General features: G+C 51.0%; 1 protein-coding gene across 6 annotated transcripts in view; it reads left to right on the top strand.

The window, feature by feature from the left end:
* SLC24A4 (solute carrier family 24 member 4) overlaps positions 1–15870 on the top strand; it is a 162565-nt gene that overhangs the window by 99350 nt on the left and 47345 nt on the right. For 3 of the 6 annotated variants that reach the window (XM_036882261.2, XM_036882265.2, XM_036882263.2), the window contains exons 3-8: positions 5118–5194; positions 8185–8259; positions 10809–10893; positions 11417–11520; positions 12365–12439; positions 15031–15056. In XM_036882261.2, coding sequence (XP_036738156.2) covers positions 5118–5194; positions 8185–8259; positions 10809–10893; positions 11417–11520; positions 12365–12439; positions 15031–15056 — 442 coding nt within the window. Of the gene's footprint in view, positions 1–5117; positions 5195–8184; positions 8260–10778; positions 10894–11416; positions 11521–12364; positions 12440–15030; positions 15057–15870 lie in introns of all 6 variants that reach the window. The other 3 variants (XM_057488196.1, XM_057488197.1, XM_057488198.1) reach the window with 1 other exon arrangement.

Raw genomic sequence — 15870 nt, 5'->3', positions numbered from 1 at the left:
TCCCCAACAGGAAGGTTCATGGAAGGGAGTCAGAATGGACGCTGAGTGCCAGTTGGCCTGTCCACCCAGCAAGGGGTGTGAGGAAGGAAGGGATGATCGAGGACAGCACCAGCATTTCTTCCGTGCAGACCAACCTGGATGGTGGGCCTTTAGCTGGGGATAGGTTTACGGTACTTATCGGGTGGCCGTGATGTGATATCCAATGGCACTGGGTTCCTCAGGTCTGAGCTCAGGACAGATCGGGATTTGGGAGAAGTCTGGGGAGATTAGAAAGTCTAAGCCACGTCACCAGGGCACAGTGTAGGCGGTGAAGAGGGTTCAGGGCAAAGCCCTTAGACCCCAGCTTTTGGGGTCCTATGAAAGAGGGGGCCCTCTAAAGGAGACTGGGCAAAGGGGGAGAACGTGGAGTCAAAGAAACCAAGCGGGAATACTGCTGGTTCTCAAAACATATTAACTTGTTCCACAAGCATTTACTGAGCACCCACTCAGAGGGCGTTGGGCTCTCTGGAAATGGGTGGAAGAGGTCCTGATGCATCTGTGAGATCCTCAGGCCTAGTAGCAATTCATCTTGGAGGGTGATCTCACTTTCAGAGAAAGCCAAGATTATTTAGAAAGCAGCAGGGTATCAGGATGACAAATAGCTGATCCTGAAAAAATGCAAGTCAATTTGAAGTTCAGGAGCATTTACTGTGTACTGTGTGAGCCTCACAGACATGCCCTTAGGGGCTGGTGGGGGTTACACAAGTAAATGATCAAGAGGCAGGGAGAAGCTTGCTGGGATGGTGAGAAGGGATCCAAGACCAGGGCTACTGACCTGGGGGAGGTCGGGTGGGCGGCACGCCCATGGGAAGGGCCCTGTGGATTCCTCCCTCATCCCTGGTGGGGATTTGAGCAGACTGGGCAGACTCAGTCCCTCTCAGACATGCAAGCATCATGCCCTTGAACGTGGCCCGGGGGCTCCTGATCCCGGCAAGCCCGCAAGCGTAGTTTTTCTCGAGAAGCTGGGATTAAGCGGCACCAGCACTCAGACCCTCTAGTGGCTGACTCGCTCCAGCTCTTCACCACCAGCCTGGGTTTGTCATCTCTTCAGCTTTCACGGACCAAAGCTCATCCTCTGAACAGTGGGAGGGGATTTAGCTGGAGGACGGAGTCTGTCCGTTAAATCCTCAGAGTGTCTGCAGCTAACCCGGCCAAGTGCTGTGCATACATTATGCGTATCACTTAATGCTTACAGCAACCCGCAGGCGGGTTCCTTAGTGATCCCTGTCTACAGGGAGGTAACAGCCAGAGCTGTTATGCAAGGTCATGCAGGTAATAAAGGGCAGAGGCCCTTCCTGAAACCTGCGGCATCTGCTTCTAGAGACAATGCCCTGGGCAGCTGCATGGGCTGTCTGCAGTTAGAGATGTTGCTGCTAGTGACAAAGGTCGGTGGGGGGGGGTTGTGGGGGGGACAGAGTTACTGCCGCTGTGCTGTGCTCTGTGGTCTGTACCCCCCTATGCCAGTTTCTAGGGGAGTGACTCAGGAGCTGGAGTGGACTGGTCCCAGCTTCCAGCACCAACTGGGGAGGGCAGGTGGCCATCTGCCTGCTTGCACCCCTTGAAGTCCATGCCAGCGCATGCCACACACAGTAATGGTGACTATTTCACCACTTTGTGTGGCAGCAGATTGCTGCTGAGGAAATAAAGGGACAGAGAGGTTCGGTGACTCAGCCAGGGTCCCACAGACTTGTGGGGAGTGGGGCCAGGACTCCTGTTGAGATCTTCATCTTCCTATGCAGTGTGATTTTCATTGGTGTTAGAAGCAGCTTCTAGCCCTGGATGAGGAATGCAGGGTCCCTCTCTCAGTCCTGGCTTATTGTACTGGGTCCCTGAGCTGGTCACCTCCCCCTGCAAGCCCCATCTGGAAAACTGTCTGCCTCATGGGCTCAGGATATGTCCAGGAGACTTGGGTGGGCACAGTGAGGAGCATTAGCAGCTTGTAGCTCTGCTGGTTTCCTGCCTTTGCTGGCAACACAAAGGCCGTGGACAGTACTTGCTCCCCTGCAGTCCTCCGGCACATGCACAGGGTCGCAGAGCAAGGTGCTGTGGCTGAACCAGTAGAGGCCTGTTCCCACCAAGGTCAAAGCCATTTATAACCCACATCCCCTCCCTGCTAGAGCCCAGAGCATATGTCCTCACAGCAGAAAGGCAGCATTACTTTCTTCTAATTTTCAGAGAATTCATAGGATGGGATAAGTCACCAGCTCTCAAGACACTGGGTTGGAGAATCAGAAACAGTCTCAAATTCTCACGGCAGAAATATCTATTGATCTGTGCTGAAATATTCCAGACATTTCTCTGAACACAAGATCCTGGCTATGGGGATGCCAGGTCTCTCCCTTTATAATTCTCCATCTCTGAACCAACAAACCTTGAAGCAGGCCCTTGCCCTTGAACTGACAGCAGCAATTCTATTAAAGAAGTTTGATTAGAGAAAAAAAAAAAAAAACCCAGAGAAGTGAAAGGATCTATATTTCATTAAATGCTTCTTGTTTTAAAGTGGGGGCATTTCCTGGGTGTCTGGGGAGCTGACATTTTCTATGTCTTGTTGGAAGAATCTGATCGTAAAAAACAGAAAAGTTTACAGCTAAGGGAGAAACCATCACTTCTAGATCCGAACTGTATTTGCAGAGAAGAAATTTGTGTCCTGGAAGTTTATTTATAAGCATTTATCAAGCACTCACTATAAGCCATGTGTCATTCTAGGTATTTAAGGGGTTTGCAAGGGTGATAAAGGTATTCCAATAAGATGAGGTGATACAGATTGTTATTTTTGATAGTATTTACTATTGTTTAATCAAACAACTGTTATGGTCTGTGGATAACCTACTATATGTCAGGCCTGGCCAAGGCACTAAGAATACAATACAGGGCAATGTGGGCTCCTGCCTTCTAGAAGCTTCTGGTCTAGCTGATGTGATGAGGAGGACATGGGGCGTGGGAGTGTGTGAGGGGGTCTGCAGAGTGGCATTCACGAAGTACTTACCCATCGGTCATTTTGAACAGGGGTGAGAAGGAATCAGTCCTCCAGTCCCTGTGACATCCTGAAGCCAAAAATGCAAGGGAGCTGCTCAGACCACTTGGGGTGCAAGGATGACACCTGACCTGAGTGTCTGATTCCCAGGGCAGAGGACTATACACCTCATGGGTCTGCCCACTGTGCAGGACAGTGAGGGCTCAACAGGAATGGGGGTGCCTGCCCCGGGAAGGGCACTCTTGGGGCCAAAGGACATGGTTCTCTGACCCAAGATGCCAGTAAGCCCATGGAAGCACCCCTGGCACCCAAATGGGCCTGAGGGGTCCAGGGGCTAAGGGGGCAAGGACGGATGCACTCAGCCCTCCTCCCCTCCCTTGCTCCCCCTTGGCCTTTGGTCTTGCTCTGAGATTGACCTTGAGCATGACCTCTCACTGATCATTTTCTGTGCTCTGCCTGGCTCTCCTGAAAGAGCACTCAGCCGGAGGGCAGGAGTTTTTTCTAGTGCCAGCAGTGCCATCCCTAACCCTACTTATGTCACCTGACCTCTTTGGGATCTCAGCCTTCCCATTTGGAGTGACAGATCCAGTGTGGGTGGGCAGAGAGTTTGAGAGAAGTGGCCAGTGGGCCTGGGACCAGCTGGACGGGCTTTGCAGGGAAAGGTCTGTCCCTGAGCTCTGCAGGGGGCTGCCAGGAAGGATACCAAAGGGAGGGGACAAACCCACCCCCTTCCCTTCACGGAGCCTGCTTCTTAGCTCTGACTTGGCAGTAGCAAGGAAAGAATATTCCAGAGTCCTAGGCAGGCAAGTTTGAAGCTCACCACAACTTTGAAATGCTTTAAAATTAAGCTATGTTTTTAAAATCAGTCCCATCACCATTTTATTAATGAAGAAACTGAGGCACAAAGTGATGAAGGAACATGTCCCTGTAGACACAGCCTGTAGTATTAGGGCCACGACCTAAATCCAGCAGTGGGACCTCGCAGCGTGGCCTCCTGAGTAGGGCTGTCCATTAATTGCATTTTGGAGCAGATCCAGGTATATATTGAAACCACTTGGGAAGCTGTCTGCTAGGAATGTGATCAGAGTTCTTTGACAAAGAAGGAACCTTCACTTGATTTTTCTCTTTGGTGTCTTTTGTCTTTTGAATACTTTTTTGGGGAAACAGTTTTATTGAGATATACTTCACATACCAAACAATTCACCTATTTAAAATATACAATTCAATGGCTCTTTGCATTTTTAGAGTTGTGCAAACATCGCCACAGACTAGAACATTTTCATTACCCCAAAAAGAAGCCTGTACCCCTTAGCTGTCATCTCCCAAAGCTCCATCCCTTCTAGCCCTAGGCAACCGCTGATCTGCCTCAGTCTCGTTAGATTTGCCTGTTCCATTTCTATTAATGGAATCATGCAATATGTGTTCTTTTGTGAATGGTGTCTTTCACTTAGCAGAATGTTTTCAAGGTTTCTCTATGCTATAATACATACCATTATTGCCAATAATGTTCCATTGTATGGCTGTATCTCCTTTTATTCACTAGCTGGTAGATGTTTGCATTATTTCCATGTTTTAGCTGTTAATAATACTGCTGTGTCTATCTGCATGCAAGGTTTGTGTGGGCATGTTTTCATTTCTCTTGGGTAGCTACTTAGGAGTAGAATTGCTGGCTCATATGGTAAGTCTGTTTTTAACCTTTTGAGGAACAGCCAGACTATTTTCCAAAGTGGCTGCATCATTTTACATCTCCACCAGCAGTGTATGAGAGTTCCAGTATCTCCAAATCCTTAACAACACTTGCTATTATCTTTTTAATTACAATCATCCTTGTGAGTGTGAAGTGTTTCATACTTCAATAAAAAATTGCAAGGGATATGTAAAACATCAACTCTAAGATCCTAGCATATTTGTGGGTAATTCAGTGTCCAGCAATGTCTTCCTCAGAGCACAGATCTGCCTTGGACTGAGGAGAAGTAGCTGGCCTCCTCCATGGGCAGTCTGAAGCCAGGTGGCACTCTTCCGTGGCAGACCCCCAGACTTCAAGGGGGGCTGGTAGGGAGGCCCTCTGATGACTGACACTCTGTCGTGTCTTCTTTTCTTCCAGCAATTCACGAGTTCCCCACAGACCTCTTCTCCAATAAGGAGCGCCAGCACGGAGCCGTCCTGCTGCACATCCTTGGTGTAAGTGGCCCTCGTGGGGTAGGGGACGCTCCTAGACTTCAGGCCCATGAAACCTGTCTGCCAAGCATGGCAGAACCACAGTGAGTCAAAGGCCTCGTCCAGTCCTTGTAAGAGCCCTGTGAGGAGAACAGATCCTGGACCCATTTTAACCACAAAGAAATGGAGTCTTAAAGGGGTTAGGTGACTTGCTCAGTGTCACACAGCTGGCGGCCCAAGAGCAAGACAAGAATTCAAGTCTTTTGTGCTTCATTGCCTGCTTTTATAAAATGGGAGTGATGGCATCTTTCCCACACATGGCAGCATGAGCAAATGTGAGTGAAGTGCATCAGACACTGCATGGCACATTGTAAGGGCTCTACACGTGCTTGCCATCATGATCCCCCCTCCCAGTTTTACCACCTTGACATAACAATCATTTAAAATGTGGATGCACTTCTTCTCAAACCTCCCTCTCTACTTCAGTGGGCCTTGCTGACAATGGTACAGTTCAAGTACCAAAAGGAATAGTGGGTTCAAACCGAAATTATAGGTAAGAACCACTCTTCTCTGATGGGTAGGCAGACTAGAGCCTGTGGCCACTGCCTGTGTTTGTCAATAAAGTTTTATTGGAACACAGCCATGCCCATTCATTTCTATATTATCTGCAGCTGCTTCTGTGTGTCTGTGGCAGAGCTCAGTAGTGGTGACAGAAGCTACAGGTCCACAAAGTCAAAAATATTTCTTGTCTGTCCCTTTGCAGAAAGTCTGCCACCTCTGTTGTCTGGCACAGGGAAATGAAGGGAGTCATGGTCTGCTTTTCTGCTTTCGATCAATCACAGCAAATTTCTTCCTGATTACAATTCCCAGCTGCCCAGCACCATCTGCATATATATTTAAACCCAATGAAGTATTAGTTCTTGCAAGAGATAATTAAGGAAGTGAAAGCTGGATTCTCACACAGGTAGCCTCCCGAGAATGACAAATGAGTGAAGTTTTAATTAACAGGATAAAACATTAATGAAATGAAGGCAGATTCTGAATGGCGGGCCGGTGTCTTATTTCTGTGACGGAGTTATCTCGCTCGTCTTTCCGGCTTCCCCACGCCCTCCCCGCTCACTAAGAGGGTGTGGGCTTGGCGAAAGAGCCTCACGGTTGTGTCGCTCTGCCTTATTAAAGGTCTTGACATTGCTGAGATAAAACCTTTTTTTTTTTCTTCCTGAATCTGAGAGCTTGTCAGGAACCCTTTAGATCAGGTGTCACCAGACTATGGCTGGAGGGCCACATCCAGCCTACCTCCCGTTTTTATAAATAGTTCTCTTGGACCTCAGCCATCCCCATTCCGTGGCTGCTCTTCTGCAGCAGAGTCCTGGTGACAGTGTCTGTGTGGTCTGTGGAGATTAAAATATTTACTCTCTGACCCTTTAAGAGAAAGTTTGGTGACTCCTTCTTTAAAGCAAGAGAAGCTTGAGCTTTAGAGCCAGCTTTTGTCTATAGCACTGGAAGCTTCTGAGAACTTCCTGGCCCAAGCGACAGGAATTGGGGTGCCATCTTGGCCTCCTTTTCTCTCCAGTGTTCCTGAGGCTGTCAGCCTGGCCAGAGTCCCTCCAGCCACACAGGACACCCTCTGCTGGGGAGACGATGTTGGGGGGAATTCCCAGGAGTGTGAACTCAAGTCAGAAACCTGAGATTTGTAGGAGGGTCTCTCCCTCCTTGCTCTCTCCCTTTTACCCACACTGGTAATATTTGTTTCTTTTTCTTCTTCCCCAAAAGATGAGTCAAATTCAGGGACAGCCAGGAGACACCTGCCTCAGATGCCTTGGCCACAGCTGATGTATCTTCCACTTTGTTTTTCATTAATTGTGAAGTTGTCAGTCACACTGTTCTGGCTGAAGCAACCCAGACTATCCTGCTTTTGCAAACAGAGCATCCAAATCCCTTTGTCTTTGAAGAAAAAAGTGATTTCCACCAGCCCTTAACATAAAAAGCTGTCTCCTTTCCATAGGTCCTGATCTTTGCTTCTCCCCCTAGCCTCACATTCCCTGTTTCCCACTTCACTCTCATACTGTTCTACCTGCACCAGTGACCTTGCTGTTGTTCAAATGCATCAAGCATGCTCCTGCCTCAGGACCTTTACACTTGCAGTTTTCTGGCAGTTATAGATAGTTGATTTACCTATTCATTTGCCCCCCAATAAGGTAAGTTACTAGCGGCAGAGGCTTTTCCTGGCATCCTCATCGTGTATCCCTGATGCCTAGAATAGCATCTGGCTCATGGGATGGGTCAGTAAAACCATGCTGGATGGACAAGATAGGGAGCAGTTCTGTGTATAAAACCACTTTAAAACGACTGATCTGCTTTTATTCTGTCGTTACACAGATGAAGAAATTGAGACCTAGAGATGTGACTTATTCAAAGTCACATGGCACATAAGGCCCAGAATCAGCGTTAGAGCCTGGGCTCTTTGTTGCCAAACCTCCCAATGTAAATGCATGTGCATTTGAACCTGTGCTGATATCAGGTCACGTGCAGGCAATGCTGGCTCTCCAATTGCTGTTTGTTTTGGCGGGGGTGGGCGGCTGGTAACAAGGAAGTGGTGCCTTCAGTAAAACTAAAGGTGAAAATTAGGATTATTATTATTTAAATTTTTTTAAATGGTTATTCTAAATGCTTTGCTTTCTGGCCCTAAAGGTTAGACGTTGCCTTTCAAGGGCCTTCTCTGGTGCAGGGGAGAGAGCTGCTGCTTTAAGAAGAGAGGAAGGAACACAGGCCATGTGGCCTGAGCTTTGGTTCCTTTTGCTATTCAGCAAATTATTTCTCCTCTCTGGGCCTCAGTTTCCCTATCTGTCAGTGAGGGGATTGAAGGAGCAAATCTCTGTGGTGCTAGAGTCTTCCTTTGTGTCCCTCTCTGCCCACCTGCCTCCTCCCCGTTTGTCCAGGGCATGACGGATGCCTGCCCAGGCCCCCTCGGTACAGGCGCGCTTGCTGACACTGTCTCTGCATCTCCTTCACAGGCTCTGTACATGTTCTATGCCCTGGCCATCGTGTGCGACGACTTCTTTGTTCCTTCTCTGGAGAAGATCTGTGAGGTACACGGGAGGGACTTGGGATCCCCCAGCCGAGCCTGGGAGAGCGCTGGGGGTGACCACGGGCATGTGGCATGTCAGGCACCAGGCCAAGAAGGACTGGAGTGGGGAGCACTCTGGCAGGGAAGATTGTCAGGCCAAGCACTTAGTGGAGCCACTGCAAAGCCTGGCTCCGAAATCCCCAGGTTAGAGTCAGCAGGTGGCCTCCTGCCCCAGACTTGGCAGGAGGAAATGCTTGCAGCCTGTAATCGTCATGCAGGACCTCTGGCTCCACAGCAAGACCATTAGCAGCTAAGCCAAGCCTGGTTGGTTAGGGAGCATTTCCCACAGTGAGCTGCAGCGGCCGGTTCCAGGTGGGGACATGGGACATGTGCCCCAGGAGGGTGCTGAGCCCCAGTGGCAGGGAAAGCCCTGTGTCCCAGCTTTTGTAGACTGATGTTTTCTCCTCAGGTACATGACCCCAGTCTCTCTCTACTCTGCCTTACTCTTGGCTTCTACCTCTGTCCTCAGCACCTACTATGTGCAGACTGCTCCAGGCCTTGCCGCACTCCATCCCAGGGAAAGCTCCCAGCTATTTGAAGCCACATGCTTGTGACTTTTGCAGCTGGGAACATGGGTTGTCAGAGGCAGGCACTTCCCCGCTGTCCCACCCTGCTGCTGAGCGCAGAGCAGGGACTAGCTGCTTTTGAGCTGGGTCCTGTAGGCAGCAGGTGATCTGGCAAAAATCTGCAAAGGTCTCCCCTCCCGATCTCCCCTTGTTCCCCACTCCACCCTTTGCCTCACTCAGATCAAGCCATGTGCACACCTCCATCCAAACACTTGTTGGAGAACCGAGCCAGAGAAAGAGCACAAGGAACAGAGTCAGGAAATGACAGATGGGGATGTCAGGGCAGGAGGCTCAGACCTCAGGGCCCCTGGGGTACCATGCTAAGAGTTCAGCCATTCGAGCAGCCTGTCGCTTCTTCGGAGGAGGCGCCCAGGGAACACAGTCACCTGGCCCTTACGGAACATCCACCTTGCATGCCTGCTGATGTGAGAGCTTGGTCACAGCGATGGAGCTGGGCCCTCTGACTCTCTGGGTTTGACAGACCCCATGGAAGAGTGTGGCTGGTGGCACAGGACCACATAGAGTAGAGGTGCCCCGTGAGGTTATGTGTCTCCCCAAGGACACAGAGGTGAGTGAGGGTCATGGTCTTGGCCTGTAGGCAGGGTGGAAGGGGCTCAGTGAAAGCATAAAGGACTGAGGACTGAAAGGAGGCAGGGAGCATCTTTCTTAAGGAGAAGCCCAGGAAGGCTTCATGGAGGAGGTGGCATTTGGTCCTGGCTTCAGACGTGGGAAGGATTTCCACAGTAATGAGGAGAAGGGCATTGTAGGCGAAGCAGTGGCCCATGCAAATGCAGCAAGGAGGCAGGACAGGATGTTTGGATTCTGCTGGAAGTTATCAGACATGCTTTGATGGCAGAACCTCTTCTGTGGAACCTTCCTCTTTGGTGAGGTTCAAGTGGCCAGGCTTCCATTCTGGGGAGTCAGTGCTGTGTCCCCACTCCAGCTTCTGCCAAGCCCGAGCACCAATCCCTCTGAGACCCCCTCCTGTAGCAAGCTCCCCTGGGAGGCCATGATGGCCCAGGTGTTCCTTAGTGGCTTCAGAGCCTGGGCTGCCTACAGGTACTTAGGAAGGTGAGGGCCAGGAGAGGCCAAGCCCTGCCCTGAGCCAGCCTGCCCAGAGGCCTTCTGAGAACCACAGGGTAGGTGCCTTCCAGTGAGTGTTCAGGTAGACCAGGGATCCCTGCAGTTTCTTTAAGCATCTGCAACCACCAGCACCACATCCTAGAGGAGAGAATGGGCCTCTGTGGCCAGAGCGCAGCCTTGCCAAGTGGACTGGGCCTTGACCCTGGGGACAGGACGTGTGGGCCTTTGTCTCAGTGAGCAGTTGGTATTGACCTGCCACTGAGAAGGCCTGGAACGCAAGAGTCAGGCTATGTGCCTGAGGGCTCTGGTTCCCACACCCCATTGTGTAGAGGTCTGCATGGTACCCAAGGTCAACGTGGGCATCAGGGGTGATGGGCACTAGACCAGTGGACCCCCACTGAGGGCCAGTGTGTACCAGACCCCGTTCTAGGCCCTGGGAGTCCACAGATGTAAAAGACCAACCCTGACCTTGTCATCCAGTGTGGAAGGGCAAGCATGTGGGCCATAGATGCTCTTTGTGCAATTCATGTTTCGGTAACAGAGGACCAAAACCGTGCCTGTCCCCAGGGGAGTGGCTGGCTCTGGGTATACACCTAGAAAAGCTTCATTAAGGAGGCATCATTTGGGGCTCAGAAAATGAGCAGAAATTGGTAGATGGCGGGAGGGGACGGGACTCAGAGTTGAGTGCCTGGCAGATGGCGGTGGTCGTGTGCTCGGCTCAGGGTGGACAGGCTGCCCACTGAGGAGCTGGGTCTGCCCACAGCACCACTCCCCACACTCTCCCTGGCTACCAGCGTGTCCAGTAAACATGTCCACTGCCCCCACATCACAGCCTGGGGGTCTGTGGTCACTTCCATTTCAGAAACTCCATCTGAGTGAAGATGTGGCTGGAGCGACCTTCATGGCTGCAGGAAGCTCGACGCCTGAGCTGTTTGCCTCTGTTATAGGTAAGAAATCCCCCAGCCAGAGACGCAGGGTCTGGAGAGAGATGTGCTCCCTGACCAGTGGGGGATCTGTCAGCTCTGAGCCTGTTTCCTCATCTGTAAAGTGGGAGTCGGAGAGGCAGGTGTAAAACTGTGGTTACCTGGGGGTAGGGCGTGTGTGGAGAGGGGTGCTCAGGGTACAGGGCTTCTTCTGGTGGGGGTGAAAATGTTCTAAAAATAGATTGTGGTGATGACCGCACACTGACTTCCAAAGCACTGAATTGTATACTTTCAAGGAGTGGATTTTATGGTATGTGAATTATATCTCAATAAAGCTGTTCCAAAAAATTGGGTGGCTTGGAGTCGCTGGTCCCTGAGGGCCCTTGCCCGCTCTGGTTTTGCTGTTCTCACCACGTGGCCAGTGTCTGGTGGCAAGAACAGCTTCCCTCGGTTCCTGGGGTGGGAGGCACGGACCCCACAGCCAGCCTGGATCTGAGAAGCGGCAGGCCTGGGGCCTCGCGGCTGAGGATCGCCCCTCCCCTGCCAGGCGTGTTCATCACCCACGGAGACGTCGGGGTTGGCACCATCGTGGGCTCTGCCGTGTTCAACATCCTGTGTATAATTGGAGTTTGCGGATTATTCGCAGGGCAGGTCAGTGGTTTCTCTCCCTTACGAAGTGACACACGGACAGCAGTGGGGAGTCGGGGCTGGGCCTTAGCTGGGCCTTCGATTCCCCGAGGCCTGGGCGCACCAGCCGGCCCTCCGAGCCTGTCTCCTCCCAGGTGGAGGTGGTCTGGCATTCCTTCCACCTCCGGCTGTCGGGGGGTCTGAGCGCAGGTCTGGGAGCTTCTGCCCTCCTGTCCTGTCCGAAGGTCAGCGCTCATTAAACAGCTGTAAATATTTCAGGGGCTCCTCCTCCTAAGCCTAATCCTATACCCTATAACTAGCTTCTGGAGCCCTGATCCTGAGCTAGATTTTGGAAATATTTGGGGCCTGACCTTGGCCTCCCCAGCAAGGAGCTGTTGTTGATGCCCTGTCGCATCTTCCTGGGCCTCAGAGCCATGGGGGATATTAGACTCTCCTCAGGGTCAGGCTCACGGTTAGGCCCTCCCCGCCTGGCCAGGGGAGGTAGACGTAAGCAGCTGTTTACCAATTTACCAACAGGAGGTTCCAAAATGGGGAGGGGGTGGGGGGGTGGAAAGCAAGTGCCCCCAGCCTCCACCTTAATGCAGGGCTTCTGCTGTGAAATATGCAATGTTGTCACCTTAGAGGGGCAGGGGACAGCTTTGCCATCACTCATGAACATTTCATGGTTTCCTTCTGTTCCCTAAACATAACGAAGAGCACAGGGTGGCCTTGAGCAGCCAGGCAAGATTTGTTTCTGGCTGCACAGTTAGGAGGAGCTCCATGGGCTGAGGTCTGGGGGAGGTGGGGAGGCCTCTCCCTCAGTCCCATGTCCCCAGCCAATAGCAGCTGATGGCTCTCTGCTTGGCAGGTGGTCCGTCTGACATGGTGGGCCGTGTGCCGAGACTCCGTGTACTACACCCTCTCCGTCATCGTGCTCATTGCCGTGAGTCACCTCCTGCCCATCTCTGTCCCCAGCACTATAACCAGAGAACCCACAGCACCCGGCCGGGGCTGTGCTGACACTCACGGCTGTCAAGTTGAGCAATCTCCTTGCCACCATGTCTCTCTTCCCAAAAACCTCATACCTGCCTCCTCGGTTATGGAGCAAGTTCGGATACCACCTTGAATTCAGACAGGCCTTGAAAAAGCCAAAGCGTGTGTCCTGCAGTCCAAGCAGCTGAGCTCACACACTCTGCCTGTCAGAGGCCCCTGGGAACCTCACTGCAGAGCAGGAAGGAGAGGCCAGCTGGAGGAAGGGGTGCAACAGGGACCGCTAGGGCCTGTTAGGGGGTGTCCCCCTGAGGGCTGGGGTGACATCATGGCATGTACCAGTGACCTGACAGTGAAACATGTGACATAGGCCACTGCCAAGGAGTGTGTCCTCCACAGGGGAGCAGCTTCAGTCCAAAAGGAACTTCAAAGTGGCAATACGAGGGCAGGTCATCTTCAAGCAGGGCAGATCCCTGTGGCATGCCCAGATTTTAGGGCATGGAACGTGCCCTCCAGTGACAGCTCTCAGCCTTACAAGCTCTAGAGCCAACTGTGGATGACAGTCATATCCCTCGTATTAGTTACCACTGTGTAACCAATTTCCCCGAAACTCAGTGGCTTAAATCCGCAAACACGTATCACTCCTGTTTTCTACAGATGACAGTTTGGGAGTGGCTTAGCCGAGTCCTCTGGCTCGGGGTCTCTCTCAGGAGGTGGATGGGGTAAGGTTACCGCAGGGTCCCCCCAAGCAAGGCTACGCTCTCAGGACCACTCGCATGGCTGTTGGCAGGCCTCCGGTGCTTCCTCGCTGGCTGCTCCGTTGTGTAGCTCACAACATGGCGACCGGCTTCCCTCAGAGCAAAGTGAGAGGGCCCCAAGGTGGAAGCCAGCCTGACTGTACCCAGTCTCAGAAGTGACAGCCCATCACTTTTGACACATTCTGTTAGGAGCAAGTCCCTAGGTCCAGGCCACATGCACAAGGGGAACAAGAACGGCAGACGGTGGGATCATTGGGGGCACCTGACAGGCTGCCTATCACACCCCTGAAAATGAAAATTAACAAAATAACTTACCTACACACAATTTCCAAAAAAATCAACCTAATGCCCAAACTACACTTATAAAGGGCAAACAGAAGTTGTTTGTAATAGAAGATTACATCTTTGAGCATATAAATATTTTGGCATGATGCTAGAGCCCCCGACGACGTAATCCGTTGCCCCATGTGGTGAAGAATCTCTCAGGCCTGTGGACCCTGAGGCCAGAGTGCCGGGCTGGCCCTTAAACCCTGTGAGCGGTGCTCACATCGATGATGTGATTTTTCAAAAGTATGAATGACTCTTGATAAAATCCTAGACAGAGCCAAGTGTAAATGCCCCTCCATCTGCATGACTGTAACCTTACTAGAAAATTAGTTTAAACTATGTCCATATGCTTTGATTTGTAAAATGGAGTTAAGTTCTAAGCTTTAAAGCTTGACTGAATATTTAGCAGGACATTGAACACGTGTGCCAAATGTGGAAAAACTCCTCCCATAGAAGCGTTTCACATGTTGTAGACTGGCTAGCAGCCCCAGCCTTTGTCGCCTCTAAATGCCAGTAGCCATCCATTGGGTGGTAAAAATGAAAAAACATCTCCCATAAATGTCCCCTAAGTTGTCTAGGTGGTGGCACTGGACTCTCCCTTCTGTTGGTGCCACTTCCTCAGAGCCTTGAGTTCGGGGAGCCTCACAGTGATGCCTGGCTAGGATGACCCTCTGGGAAGTGGCAGTTTCTGTGGGGGCTGCCTGCTGGGGCCGAGGATGGGCCCAAGTCCAGACAACAGCCCCTTGGCCTGTCCTGGCATCCCATGTAGGGAACCTCGTGTTTCCAAGATCAGATGGGTGGGCTCAGCTCCTCCGCCTTCCTGTCCACGCTAAGCCTAGTCAGGGCGATGCAGGACCCTCCCCAGGCCACAGAAGCATCCATCTGTCCTGGGCCAGAGATGCTGGGAGGTTGGGTGATGTAGTGCCCTCCTAGGAAGCATCCCTCCTTCCTCCCTTCAAATGCTTACAAGCAGGTCCTTTGCCCTCAGAATTTCCAAAGGAGTTACTCTGTATTTTTAAAAAATAATACCCCTTTCCTCACATAAGTACCTATATGGCAGGTATTCCTCCCAATAGGTATTATCACTATGGATGGATAATAGGTAGGTAGGTAGGTGTCTGTTCAGATTTTAAGATTCCTGATTTTAGCGACCCTGCTCCATTAATGAGGGCTGGGCCCTGCCGCCTGGCCCAGCAGCTGCTTGGACTGTAGTGAAGCACAGGCCATTTCTCTCGGGAGGCCCATGCTAAGGCTGGGCCACATACTGCAGCATCTCTGGCCTAGGCTTCGACTTGGGGAAAGGTCACAGTTGAGAAACCCCAAAGTGGGGAGAGGCACCCAGCTTTCCGTGAAACCAGTAAGAAGCCAGTACGGGTCCGCTGTGGGTGCTTGGGGTCTGTGTAATTTCTACTTTTGGAATAAATGTGTTCCCTCACCCTTGGTTTCTTTTGCCTTCCAGTTCATATATGATGAAGAAATTGTGTGGTAAGTTTAAGTTTCTCATTGTTCCTTTTTGTGAGTATCCTTGCTTGAGGGGCTTATTGAATCTTTTTTAGAATTATTTTTACACACTCAAGCTTATGAACTTGTGAAAGTAGAAAGGGTATCATTCCAAGCAGGCACGCCTTTTTTAATCCTTTCAAAGTGACAAAGAGTGCTTCCTTTAATATTTCTGTGCTCCCAGACATCAAGATATATGATAGAGGAAATAAGGAAGATAAGCCTAAGCATAAGCCGATATGGAGTATGAAGCCAAGGACCTAGAGTGGGCGTGTGGTGGGGGATATGACAGGTGAGTCAGGGAGAGGGTCTCAGGTGGGACAACGAAGAATCCGTATCAGCAAAATAACATCATTCTTCCCTCACACCTTGTGCAAGAATAAGTCCCAGATGAATTAGAGATCTCATTGTAAAAAGCAAAATTAAAATAATTGAGAAAAAATTGTAGGGACTCATCTTTATGATGCTGAAGTAGGAAGTGATTCCTTAAGATACATAACACACAAACTTTAAAGAAAAGGTTGATAATTTACTCTATGGGGCATGAATGTGTCTTACATTCAAAGCCATATAAATGTTCTCCTCATGACAGTGATTCTGTATCCTGTATGTGTTTATTGGTGGAAATACGTTCAGGAGACCTGGCTGAGGACACTAAGGTGGATGACATGAGCGGCTGTGCACTGTGGGCCTGGGGAGGCCTGGTTCTGGCCCCCACCTGGCCCCCACCCCACCGTGTGAGCCAGGAGGTCTCTCCGCTTCCCGTCTCCCTTTCCTCACCTGTGATGGAATTGGGGTG

Source organism: Manis pentadactyla, chromosome 11 (genome assembly GCF_030020395.1).
Source record: "Manis pentadactyla isolate mManPen7 chromosome 11, mManPen7.hap1, whole genome shotgun sequence".
In the NCBI taxonomy this organism is placed as follows: domain Eukaryota; kingdom Metazoa; phylum Chordata; class Mammalia; order Pholidota; family Manidae; genus Manis; species Manis pentadactyla.
This window is presented reverse-complemented; position numbering and strand designations above follow the sequence as displayed.